This window comes from Opisthocomus hoazin, chromosome 4 (genome assembly GCF_030867145.1).
Source record: "Opisthocomus hoazin isolate bOpiHoa1 chromosome 4, bOpiHoa1.hap1, whole genome shotgun sequence".
In the NCBI taxonomy this organism is placed as follows: domain Eukaryota; kingdom Metazoa; phylum Chordata; class Aves; order Opisthocomiformes; family Opisthocomidae; genus Opisthocomus; species Opisthocomus hoazin.
Genome location: NC_134417.1, coordinates 4,172,557 through 4,185,282, shown reverse-complemented (window position 1 = coordinate 4,185,282; position 12,726 = coordinate 4,172,557). Strand labels below are relative to the sequence as shown.

Sequence of the window (12,726 nt, the reverse complement as noted above, 5' to 3'; positions counted from 1 at the left end):
GCTCTTACTGCATTTGTTATGTTTGATTCTTTTTGCCATTTTAGGGTCAACTTCCTGTACCCCCCGAGAACAAAAAAAACCTGATTGCCATATTCAGTCCCACTGCCACAGATGACTGAGGGTTAAAGTCTCCTTGCAGCTGTGCAGATTTGCTTGCCTCAGTAGGATTTTATTTAGTATGGTGTAAAATTAGTTATTTGATTCAGCTTGAGAGTCAGGCAATAAATCACATTAGCAGATAATCTAAAGAAGGCAAGAGCTCCCCATCTATCTTGACTTAAGGCCGTTCACTTTAGCTGGTAACCAGCCCGATGAGAGCAGTCCTCAAATAGTGCACTTCTCTGGGACTCAGAACTCAGATACCATCTAGCACGTGTAGTGCGAAAGAGCAGTGTAGAAAGTCAAGAACTTCCCTCTGGTTTAATTTCAAACGAAAGTTCTCAGTGATACAAAAGTCAGAGAGCATTTCAGGCAAATGATTCTTACATTCTGCAATTGTAAACATTAGGGTTTTTTCTGTAGACGGTGACAGAGGTTGGTTTATTGTTGCAGCGGGCACAAAGTGACTTGGGAATCTGAATTCCTCCAAGAGCCTTACCCTAGAGTCAGGGAGGGACTGCAAGAAGTTACGTCAGGTTGTGCCTTTGGCTTTGGATATAGATGTGCACACATACCTCCATGTTCTTACCCTACCATGACTGTGCTGACATTTTCATATGGTGCTGGGAGCCTTGCATTGCTTATACGTGGATTCGAGGGCATTGAATGTCAAAGATTTTTCTAAAGCTAAGTGTGTTATAGCTTAAAGTCATACTTTAACATGCAGAATTATCCTGCTCTACTTTGAGAAGCTGCGATTTAAACCTTGATGTTATGTTTGAGTAAGTCAGCCTGTCAGAGGTCGCTGGTTTTTGTAATTTGTGTATATCATATCAGATGATGCTAAGACCTGTGCAGCTGCAACTGATTCAGAACAAGCTATTAATACCCTGTGTTACAGGAAGCTCTCCAATGATTGTGAATGGTCCAAAAGAATACTTTCTCCCTGTGTGTTTGCCAGAAGGGCAGCATTGTTAGAGTATGTCTTGCTTTTGATACACATATGTTTCCATGATGTTGAGTCATTCTAGTTATTGAGACTGAGAGCACTGCGGACGCTGTTTGTAGTCAACTACTAGATGTGATGGTTTTAAGCTGTATCTTGTACCCTAGTCCTTTTTCACTGTGTCATCTGGAATCTATGCTGGCTGAAGATTAGGCAAAATTGCATCTCTGAATAAAAGGTACTCTCATTGAAAGTAGGGACTGCTAGTGTGTACCCAAATGAAGAAATAAAATTCCAGGTTTCTTTGCTTCAGTTAAAACTGGGAGAAGTCTGTTTCCCTAGAATTGGGAATGAGGTATTTTTGAAAGAGTTCTGTTGGCATAATTAGAGGCCACTTGGCTGTAATTGCAGCTTCTTGTCCACATGCTCAAGGTCATATCTGCTGATAGAGCTTCTATCTGATGATGGACTGATTAAAAATTAGTGTTAAAATTTATTTAAATCGTCAGCATTCTCTATTTAATAAATCCATACTTACAGTTTTACTTTACTTTTTTATTTGAATCAAATACAGTCTTTGTGTTATATTGTATATGTACTTATGTGTTAACACATGTGCTGTACATATGTGTTCATGTATAAATAAAAATCTGGCTGTAAAAGTGCATTGAAGTTAAAGCAATACTTCTTAAATTTACCAGATGAAATTTCACCTGGTTGAGATTTGATCTACAGTGGTGTGGAAGTTTGAACTCCAATGTGTATGATCTTGATATTTTACATATTTCAGTTGTGGGTGGTGGATTTTTTTTTTCTAGGGGGGCATGAATTTGCAGTGGAGTTATACCCACCCCCAGTAAATGTTACTGGAAGTACTGGTGTACTGGGTGGATGGAAACAGTGTTGGCAGGAAAAAATTTTTTTTGGTGAATCAAAAGTATGGGACATCAACCCTGAAATGGAAATACTTGAGTATATTTGTGTGCTATTTTCCTTTCATACAGATACCTTCAGACCTTCTGGATAAGGAGTTTCTGCCTATTTTACAAGAGGAGCCCCTGCCACCACTGGCACTTGTACCTTTTACAGAAGAAGAACAGGTCTGTATCCTTTTTTTAAAAAACAAACCAAATCTTTAGATTGTTACTAATGTAAAAAAACATCAAATTTGAGATTAGTAGATTTCAGGGAAAGAAATTATGAAAGCTTGCTGTGTTAGCATAAAGTTTAAATTCCATTAATGCTTAATTATTGTCTTAAATTTCAACAAATGTTTTTCGTAATGTGTTCTGTTAATGGCAGACAGCCAACTTGTTACATCCAGGATCATCTTCTGGGAAGTATTACCTATTTTTTTTTAAGTACACAGCATTTTCAGATCAGTGAAACTTTTTCTACAGTTTTTGGACCAAATTCTCTGTTTTAATGGAAGTGTCTTAAGTTCTGTAACTTCAGTTTTGTGGTCTTTGAAGAAGTATTGAAGTTTTTTGACTGTTAACATTTCATAGGAAGGTGCAGTACTCTTAGCTACTTTGTATGTAAGCAGTTGCTTGATTATTTCCGCGTTTAGTCTCTATATGTGTAGAATTGATTGGTGAACAAGATGAGAGTAGGAGCAGGTAGTCCACAAAGATTCCATTTCAAGAGGAACTGATCCCAGTAGTTTGAAAGCCCTTGCTTTAAATTCAGTTCCTAGCAGAGAAAACTGTCTGCCCCGTTCTGAATAAATGCCACTGACTTCTGTCTCTGACTTGATTCCCTCTTTATGGCTGTCAGAACTTCTAATTTTGCAGTTGCTCTCTGGTTTGTCATGTTTCTTAGCACTTCTCTTACTTCAAAATACCGAGGTTTGATTTTTGTTTGTTTCTTTGCTAATAGAAAGCCAAATATTTTTACTGACTTCAGTAGAATTTGATTTTTGCAGGGGTGGGGAGTGTTAGTGTTAATTTCTTAAGATTTCAGAGCATCCTCCGTTCTTTGCCCCATGCTATTTTGTTTTGGAATTTTTCTTCATCTTTTTGTGTCTGCGTATTCTGGCATATCCTCTTCACTTCTTCAGGATTTCCTTCCTCTTCAGGATTGATTCTTGTTTCTTGTGTCTTTTTAGGATGCTGTCCTTTGACTTAAGATACTATTAGTTTAGCTTTTAGTCAGCAGTCCCATTTAAGTATACACAGGGCAGTGGCACTTCCTGTCATGGTTAGTCTTAAGAGGCAACTGAGACTGAGAATATTGTTTTATGGATTATTTTAGCTGAGATCCTGTTCTCCAATGGGAACAGGAGGGATTCAGGCAGCAAGGCCAGGAATGGTCAGCTGGACATACAGTAGCACACCAAAATATTGAACTTTGGTGTTAAATACCTTTGGACGTATTTTTTTTGCTGATGCATATTGGGAGTCCTTCAGAGAGTGAACTACAAGCCTTTTACAGTTAAAGGGAATGTTGACTTTTGGTGATTGTCAAGATACTCTTGAAGAGGAATAATACAAGTTTAAGGCTATGGTATTGAAAATGTGCTGTGTAGCCTCTTGCTACAGGTGGTAAGTGCTGCTGAGCTTCAGGGATAGGTGGTCCTCTGCTGCAGTGCCCAGTGTTTTCTCAGTCTTGAAAACTTCTGAGGAGTTGGGGTGCACTTTGTCACTGTTTTTTGTTTCTCCTAATCACCTGTAATCATATAGGAGTCTTCATGGTTGGCTTAAGTTGTCTACAAACTCCACAAAAATCTTAATCTGAAAGAAGAGGTCCATGTTCCCTTTCTAAGAAAGCCTTTCCTTTAATGCTTTTCTGGGGACGCAGAGGATGTGAACAATCTGTACTTTCTTGTCTGAAGATCTTTTTTTCCCCCTTCGGGACTGATTTGAGATACCAAGGGAATGGCATTATTTAAGCTACCAGAAATGCCTGGTGTTTGTTTCCCATGACATAATAAACATGGTTTATCATCAAGAATCATGTTCTGAAGTGATTTGGAGGTGAATATTAATGGCTTTGCTGCCAGTTGTGGTGCAGGAAAGCTCTTTCACCTAAGGTTGATAAAAGTTTAAAATGCTTTTGTGCCCCCTGCGTGAATACTGAAGGTGGTATTATCCTTGCGGAACTTGAAGGACAGAGGTTTGAGAGTCCCGTAGAGGATGGGCTGATCAGAACATACCTACTTTGAGGTAGTGCTCAGTTGAAGGTGAACCCGTCAGGCTTACTCTAGGCTTGGATTCAGAGCAATTCTTGCTTGCAGCCTGAGAGTTATGCACCTGGTAGCATTGTACTTGTATGTGTAGTATGTCTAGGAAGAACTTCTCAAGCTGCTATAAAGAAGTGTTATCCAGAGGTAGATGATAAATGACATCAGCTATATGAACTTAAGCTGAAATTTTTTTAGTCCTGTGGAATTTAAATAGTCAGATATGGCTATGGTATTCCCTATTATAGGACATGGATATAGGTTGGACGGAATTGCTGGTCCTTTTTATCCTTTTTATTTTGAATGTCACCTTTCTGATAATAAGGATGCTGAGTTAACCTAGAGCTCAACTGATTTACCTTGTAGTAAGTTTTGTTATATGACATCATAGATGTGTCTAAGATCTTTTTCCAGGGAACTGTCTTTTGAAGAGAAGAAGGTTTCTGCAGACAGCTGTAACAGAGGTTTCCACCACCAGCCACTGGCAATATGCAGCATATGTTCCTTTGCCTTCCCACTCCCCCTTATTACTATTTGCATTAGGAAAGAATTCAGTTGTCTTAATCTTACCTGCTTGTGGAGTAAGGGAGTCTCAAGTTCTTGCTGAATATAATGGAGATTTTTGTGTGTGCATGTCCTCCTTGGTTATGTTTCCAATGTCTGTTTTTTGGGATGTCTTCCCTTTGCTCCTAAATAATTATTTGAGCCCCTATTTTGGGGCAGCTTTGCTCTTTGGTGTGCATTGTCAGGGATGGACACTGAAGTAGTATACTAATCAATAGCTTTTGACTCAGCGTTTTTGTTACTTATTGTGGTCTTGCCATGTGGATTATTATCACTATGCATACTGCAAGGATTGCATCTTCACCACAGCAAGCTCTGCAGAGGGGAATTTGTTCAGAGTTCAGGCGCACAAGTCAAATAAAAAAAATTGGAAAAGGAAAGGAGATAACCATTTTGTTCTTACTGGAAAAATAAGTCATCAAAAATTGAGGAATTTCCTATGCAAGGCAGTGAGTCTTATCAATAGCTTAAAGTTGTTTCTGTAGTAAAATATTTCACTGCTTCACAAAAAAGCAGAAGTATCAACAGCAGGAAGGGTGGTGATTTGCTTAGAGGCAAACGGAGGGGGTTCATTTTGACGTGCTGTTGAAATGGTTGCTTTAAATTTTAAGAGCTAGCCAGGAAAATTGAATCAGATTTACTGGAGGCTGACCTTGCTGTTTTGCCATGCATGACTGGACCCCCGCCCCCCCCCCCCCCCCCCTTAGTTACCAGTTCTCTCTGGAAGGAAGATCTACTTAGTAGGAAGAATATGTCAAGCAGTTAGGCTTGTTTCTGAAATGGGTTAAAACTCCTTCAGATGTCTGTTCGCTTTGATGGTAGCCGTTTAGATTTTAAATAGTGTATGATTGCTTGTCTTATTGTTCTCTGAAGACCTTCAAATTCATAGTAATTCAGATGAGTTCACATAAGCAATTTGCCTCCTGTAAGTTTCTGTGAAGAAGCCCGATGTCACAGCAGTTTGGAGTCCTTTGCATTCTGGTTATTCAAAACTTGCATTCAGAAAGTGTGTGTGAATGCTTGTTAATGTTTCTGAACACGCTCCTGAATTCTTTGGCCCAGTCTTCCTACTATTTGTGCTCAGAGAACGGGGCTAGAGTTGGTTATAATGATCCATTCTTTACTGAAGTAGGTTTTCTTCAGCAATTATTTCGTGTTAAAATAAAGCTGAATTTTACTGGTGTTTGTTGTCATATTAAAATGGGTAGCTCTTAAATTTCAGACATCTTAAATACACTTAGTTTTTCCCCAAAGCATGTTACTCCTGTGGTACATTCAGAGAAAAAAAAAAGACTTATTTCTGCAAAGGAGATTACTAAATACAATTTTATTGAAGTTCTTTTGCTTTTTACATGTTCCTGCTTTGCTTAGGAAGTAAGTTTAGAATTGCTGTTAACTAATGGGGTCAGGTATAGGCAGGTGACAATCTCTTTTTGCAAATGAATGGCTGTGTTTAAAGCTGCTGATGTTCAATCACTTCTGTGCTGGAATCATCTGATGAAGTGGTGGGTGCTCACGTAGTATTTTTAGAGCATGGAGATTTCAGGTAAGTAACTTGGAAGCTCTAATATTGCCCAAGATCCTTCTGTAGACTCCTTCAGCTACTCCTGACTCCGAGGAATACTTTTACTTCTTAGTTGTAAAGAATTTGTAACGAACATAAGGAAAGCAAAGCTGGAATTAAGCTAAATTTAGGATAGTGGTAAGTATTTCTGGTTTTGTTCTTTTATAGAATCTCACCTTGGCTCTTTCTTCCTGGCAGAGAAATTTCTCGATGTCTGTAAACAGTGCTGCTGTCCTGCGGTTGACTGGACGTGGAGGAGGAACGGTGGTAGGGGCTCCTCGAGGTCGAAGTTCCTCTAGAGGTCGAGGTGAGCTGTTAGTGGGGTGTGCTGCAATGTACGCAGGTGATGTGGGTTAAAGATTCTGAAAAATGTTAGATGGAGCTTGGTTATGGCCAAGTTTCTTTTTTTCTTATATGCCCAGTTTCTTTTCCCTTAAAACTTTGTAACTTGTCTGATAAGGTGGTGTTAGAGAACCAATACTGTGTTTAGCGATTGTTTAGTGCACACCTGGTGCCTGTGTTATGTGCTTTTGTCAGATTGGTGGGTGTGGAAAGCAAAAGGGAAAGGTAGCTTTGAGGTGGAATAGGAAATTGTTTGGTTCGGAATTGTTAGAAAGAACGTTATTAAAGGTATGAAATCAATTTGTAGGGAAAGGGGAGAAGAATCCACCAATGTAATTAAGACATTAAGACTGTAGTAGGTGATGTACATTGTTGTGAAAAGTCATTTGTATTTATTAACATCCTGAGAATAAACAGGGTGAGGTTAATGGAAAGACATAATTGAATTTGGGAGAAATTTGAGTCTTGCCAATTTTAGTGCATCAGTATAGTTGATGTCTCATCCTGGATCACTTCAAACATTTGAAAACGAATTGAGAAAATGTCCTCAAGCTGTATCACTAGAGTGAAAAGAAATTGTTAAATCCAGAATTTATCTTAGCAGTTCCCTTTCAATGTGCATCCTGCTGTGAACACTATTTTGGGGGTTATATATAAACGTGATGGGTTACATTTGGAATACTAAGAAGGTAATAACTTGGAAATGTCATCAGGAGTAATCAAGTAACCTCTGTCTTTGCAGGTGCTTAGGTGAAGTTTCCCTTAGGGTCCTTCCTAATTTACTTCTAAATGTCGTTAACTGGTGATATTTTGGAAGAACATTTTCAGAAATCACTTCCATACATAATTAAATGCTTGACCAGAATTTTGCTCTGACGTAATTTGTTCTCTCATTTCTGTTCTTATTCCTTAATCCTGCTTTCTTCTTTGTTTTACATCTTTCAGATATTTGTAGATTGTCATCTGTCCTCTTGTGGTTGCTTCCCAGCTAAGGCATATACATTTATACTTTCATGAGGCTATCCCCAGATTTCCCTGCCGCTTCCCTTTCCCTATTTATCATTGTCTTCGCTCAAATGCTTAGGGCTTAATGAAAAAAAAACAAAACCCAAAAACGTGCACATACATGTGGGGTAACACTCTTGCTTATATGTTCCTTGTTATATTTCTGCTGTAGATTTGAAAGCTGTTGATTGCATTGGTACCATCCACGTTTCACTTTTGCTGGAAAAACATGTATTGGCTATTTTTTTTTTAGATGCGTTAAGGCTTAATTCTGTAAATGAAATTATTTTTGCTTAAAATTGGGTGATTTGAGATCATATGGCCACTAAGTGTGCTCTCTAGCTTCAGTACCAAGATAACTTGACCACTTCTCATTTCCCAGATGCTTTATTTTTCTTTCTTTTGTCAAATTTTCCTTTCTTTTTTTGCTGTACCATGAACAATGAATGTCATCCTTATGCAGTAAGCAGTGGGTTGCTTTTTAATTGCCCCCACTAGTTTCAATGAGGTCATAGGGTTAAATGTGGCAGAATATGGATTCTAATCCAGTAATTCTATTATTGAATCTCTTTGTATGCCTGCATATTTTGTTTGGTAATAAATTTTGATTCATCACACTTCAGTGGACAGAACATGAATTTATGCAGTATTATTAATGCTGTTTGAAAGCTTCTGCTGCATATATTCCTGGTATTTCATACTTCATTTTTAAGATCTGTTAAGAAATATTAGCTGGAGAACTTTGTTGCAAAATTTATCTTTTTTACTTATTTTTTTCATCCTTATTCGATCTTTTTCTCCGAATTTGTATGAATCCGTTCTATGCTGTGCTTGCTAGGCTACTCTGTCATTCTTATTTTCTTCTAAGCTGTAAAGGACACACTTCTCTATCTTACCTCATTCATTTTTCATTCTTGATACAGTTTGAAATTGTAAATTACTGAGCTTTCCCTTTTTCATTGATCCTGGTTGCGACTTGTTTCTTCCACTCTCCCCTTTTCTTTCTATGAGCAATTAGTCTTGGGCTTTCAGCATGATGAGTCTTCCCAAAGTTTCTATATCTCAGCAAACAAATTAGGGCCTCTGCCAGGACAAAATTGTACATTTTTTCATAATTATACACATGATGTAATTAAGGACTTTGTTTCTAACAGTCATTTATGAAAAGCTCACTGTAGGACTGTTGACACCTAACCTACAAAAGCAGCATGCCTTGCAAGTAGCATGCTTTAAATGTGGTTCTATTTTTTTCAAATTACAATGAAAAGGACTTGGGTGTTCTTCATAGTTTGTTCACTGAATGGACTGCTTCGCTTAACGTTTGGAAAACATTTGTCTTTATTGCATTGCAAAATTGCCTGGCTTCAAAAAGGTTATCTGGTGTTTTTCATGATGACATTCTAGGCAACAAAGCTGCTGCTGATCAAATGCGGGCTTCGCTTTTACCAAAACAAGATTACTGCCTTGAAGTGACTTGCACAACAGTAACTTCAGGGAAGAATTTGCACGTATGCTTAGATTTGTTAATGTAGTTCCCTCACTGAGGCACAAATCGGAATCGAGTTCCAGCATTTGGGAGCCTGAGAGGGAATCTGTGACAGATTGGCAAAGGGAAGAACAGGTGAACTGCCGGTAAAGGAAAGTTGTTAGAACTCTAAATGTGACTTCCCTTATCAGTATTTAACTACAATGTGATGCTCAGTAAATATTTTCTCAGTAGTCACCCCAGGTCTTACTGAAGACGATTGTGTTTAGCTGGTGTGAAAATGGTTACTGTGGGGAAGTTGCTTTGATTTTTGTTGAAATTTTTTATGACTCTGTGCTGAAACGCAACTTGGTGTTACTGTTAAAAACAGTTTACAGGGTACAACTACGATCACTCATACTGTATATGTCTTGTGTGGTGACATAAATCCAAAACGTTTTATTTAGTTCTGAAGTTATATTCTCTAAAGAAACCAAGTACTTGCACGTGACCTTTTTTCTAATTGACTTGTTTTCTTGGGAGCTCCCTGTGGTGTGCAGTTAAGCCCTGGGCTTTGTGCTGTCGGGACTGGAATGTCAACATTCATGAATAAGAGCCTCAGATGAGGAGAGATTTAAATGGTCCTTGGAATGGGCTGTAAGCTTACAGACACCTTGTTTAATAGCTGTTCTGCTTTCTGCTTAAGACTCTTATGAAGGCTACTTTGCTTCCCATTAGAACTCTTTCCCCTCCCACCCTCTTTCCCCTTTGTAATCTGTGTTTGCTGCTGTTGGGAAGTGTGTAAATAGTGTGAAAGTGGAAAGTTCTCGTACCTAAACAGCAGTAGTTGAACTATAGTTATCCTACTCTTCCCACACAGTATTATGGCTGTGATCGTAGATCCAAAACTCCGGTCCTGCTGTCATTTCAAGAATTTGCTTGCTGTATTGTATTAGTGTGGGGTTTTTTGTAATGGCATTTAGAATGGCTGTGTGCTGTTTCATGCCCTCTTGCTTGTGTCTTGTATTTTTTACTTAAATTCAGACTTGTCTATTTTTCAGGTTAGAGATTTAGGCCTGTTAGGATTACAATATGCAGTGGATAGATGTCCTCATTCTGAGGCTTTTAAGGAATTACTGAAATACAAAAGACACAGCTGCTCCATTCAGTTCTTAAATGGAAGGGTTTACTGACATCTGTGGACTTTGCATTCAATACTGTGTGCAGCATCTACACTTAGAAAGTCCGCTCCTCTTGTGCCAGGCGTTTTTTATTGGAAGTGGCATTCTGTTTAAGCTAAGCATGTCATTCTAGATGTATTAGCCACAGAAAAGCCAAGAAGTGCAGAAACAGGATGGTGAACAGGGTGCTTATATGTGCAGTTTTATCCTCTCCGCAAGCATTTTTCATATGTTCTGTTACCAGTATGAGCTGTGTCCTAGTGTACACTTTCAGGTCACTCATCTGTGTAATACTTGCTGAATAACTAATTTCATACACCGTGTTTTTCCTTAACTAGCTACTTACTCTTTGTAGCTTGGTAGGATCTGTTCTAATACATTATGCTTCTCATGCAGTGGTCTACTTGATTTCTGCTGGGTACTGTTGAATGGACACATCTTGTTACCACACCTGGATGATGTGCTGTGGAGGAGGGTGGCAACACAACCAGGGCAAAGGTGGCTTAAATAGGTCCTGTCCGGTAGTATGTGGTATCAGTACAGCTGGGACTTGAGTACCATGGCCCCACAGGCAGCCATAAACTGAACTGCTGAGATCATTTGTTTAGATCTTTTGCAAGGTTATCTTTTAATTCAGACTATTTCGGTGGCTGAGCACAACTGAAATACTGATGAACCATGAAATAGAGGGGGTAGAGGGAGGAAGGTTTCTCAGACTGCTTTTTCACATGCTTTTAAAGCTTCCATAAAGCCATGCTGCTGTTAAAACAATTCTGATTCTGTTCTTCCCCTTATACAGGACATTTGCTTTATTTGTCGATGAAATCTCCTGTATCGCCAGCCTTCTGGCTATGCTGGTTGTATGTCTGCTATCAGTAATCAGTGTGCATTCATGCTTGCTCACGCTGCAAGGGGAGCACTACAGGTGTTGCTGTTGCTCACTGTAAAAAAAACAAAACCAAAAAAACCCTAAAAAACAAAGAAAAAACCCAAAACACCCCTCCATACCCCCCCCCCCAAAAAAAAAAAAAGTAAAAAAAACACAGAAAAGGAGGATTGGTTTTGATTCTCTTGGAAAAGTGTATGCAACTTTCCACCTCCACTACCTCAGAGACAGGAGATGAGTCAGTGCCTTCGTTCTGTTTTGACTCTGCCTGCCTGTAGCTTTCTGTTGTCAGCTGCTTTTGCTTTATTGTCTCCTGTGAGACGCAGGAAGAGAGCTTTCCTGTAGTGAAGAAACTAGGCAAAAATTGCCATTACATGAGATGCTTAAACTTTCCTAGGCTTTATTTGTGAAGGATAACAACCTGGAGTCCTTCTCCATGATCTTGGGGGACCCATAATGCCTTAGCTGAACCAACGTTGTGCTACTTCTGATGTTGTATCACATCTTTACTGTTTCTTGCCTTTGCTTCTTATTTTGCACTCATGACTGTGGTCAGCCTTGTAGTATCGAACTTGCCGTATTGAAGATATTTATGTTTCTAGTGCAGTCAGAGGTCTGATAACGATCTCCTCTCCTGCCTTGAGTGCTCACTCAACCCCTCTGTCTCCACCTGAGTTTGTGTAAGAACAGCTGCGCTGAATCGGGCAAGGACTCCTTTGACTCAATAGTCTTTCTCTCAACAGCCAAAAGAAGATTCTTTAGAAAGAGAATAAGGACTGTGTAAAAAATACAAAGGTGAAGAAGCATCATACATATGCTCAGCTTCCAGACCTTTGCAGCTCGGTGCATTTCCTGAGCCAGATGTGGTCTCTGTGTTTAGTAAATCTCAGAGTTATTTATCTTTTATGAGTTTGTCCAGTCTCCATCTGAACTGAAGTATCCCCAGAACTCTATGATAAGGAACTCTGCATCTCTGTGACAGGGTCTGCCACTGAACTGCTTTGCTGGTGCTAGGAACAGGATAGTTTTGTCCAAAGAGGATGTTTAAATCCCATTTCTGAAGCAGAAGGAGAAATTGTACAGACAGCAATTTTGTGACTTCCTTATACAGTCTGCAACCTGTGTCACTGATAGGAAATCAGCATATATTTGAGGAACCTGACTGGATTATCTGGGGATCACTTACGTTTTTCTGCCTGGAAAGCAGAGAAACTGTTGCAACTGCCTTAATTATTTCCATTTTTTAGACCCTCTTTTCATAACACACTAAAATACGGTACAATTCCTTTAGATTTTAGATGTAGAGGCTTGTTATTATTACTTTCTTCAGAAAACGACAGACTGGAGTCCATTCTCAAGGTGTTTTATTTCCTGTTTCATTTGGTCATTCTGTCTTATTCCTCCACATCCCTGGCCTGGATTGTACCATTCCTTTGAGATGCTGGTTTTCTTGAAGCCAGGAAGAGAGAAATACGAAAGGATTGAGTTTTGTG

General features: G+C 39.0%; 1 protein-coding gene across 12 annotated transcripts in view; it reads left to right on the top strand.

Moving 5' to 3' along the window:
* The window catches only part of GIGYF2 (GRB10 interacting GYF protein 2), an 81,064-nt gene that overhangs the window by 16,043 nt on the left and 52,295 nt on the right, over positions 1-12,726 (top strand). For all 12 annotated transcript variants that reach the window (XM_075417630.1, XM_075417638.1, XM_075417633.1 and 9 more), the window contains 2 exons: positions 2,050-2,145; positions 6,553-6,661. In XM_075417630.1, the coding sequence (XP_075273745.1) occupies positions 2,050-2,145; positions 6,553-6,661 (205 nt within the window). The remainder of the gene's footprint in view (positions 1-2,049; positions 2,146-6,552; positions 6,662-12,726) is intronic.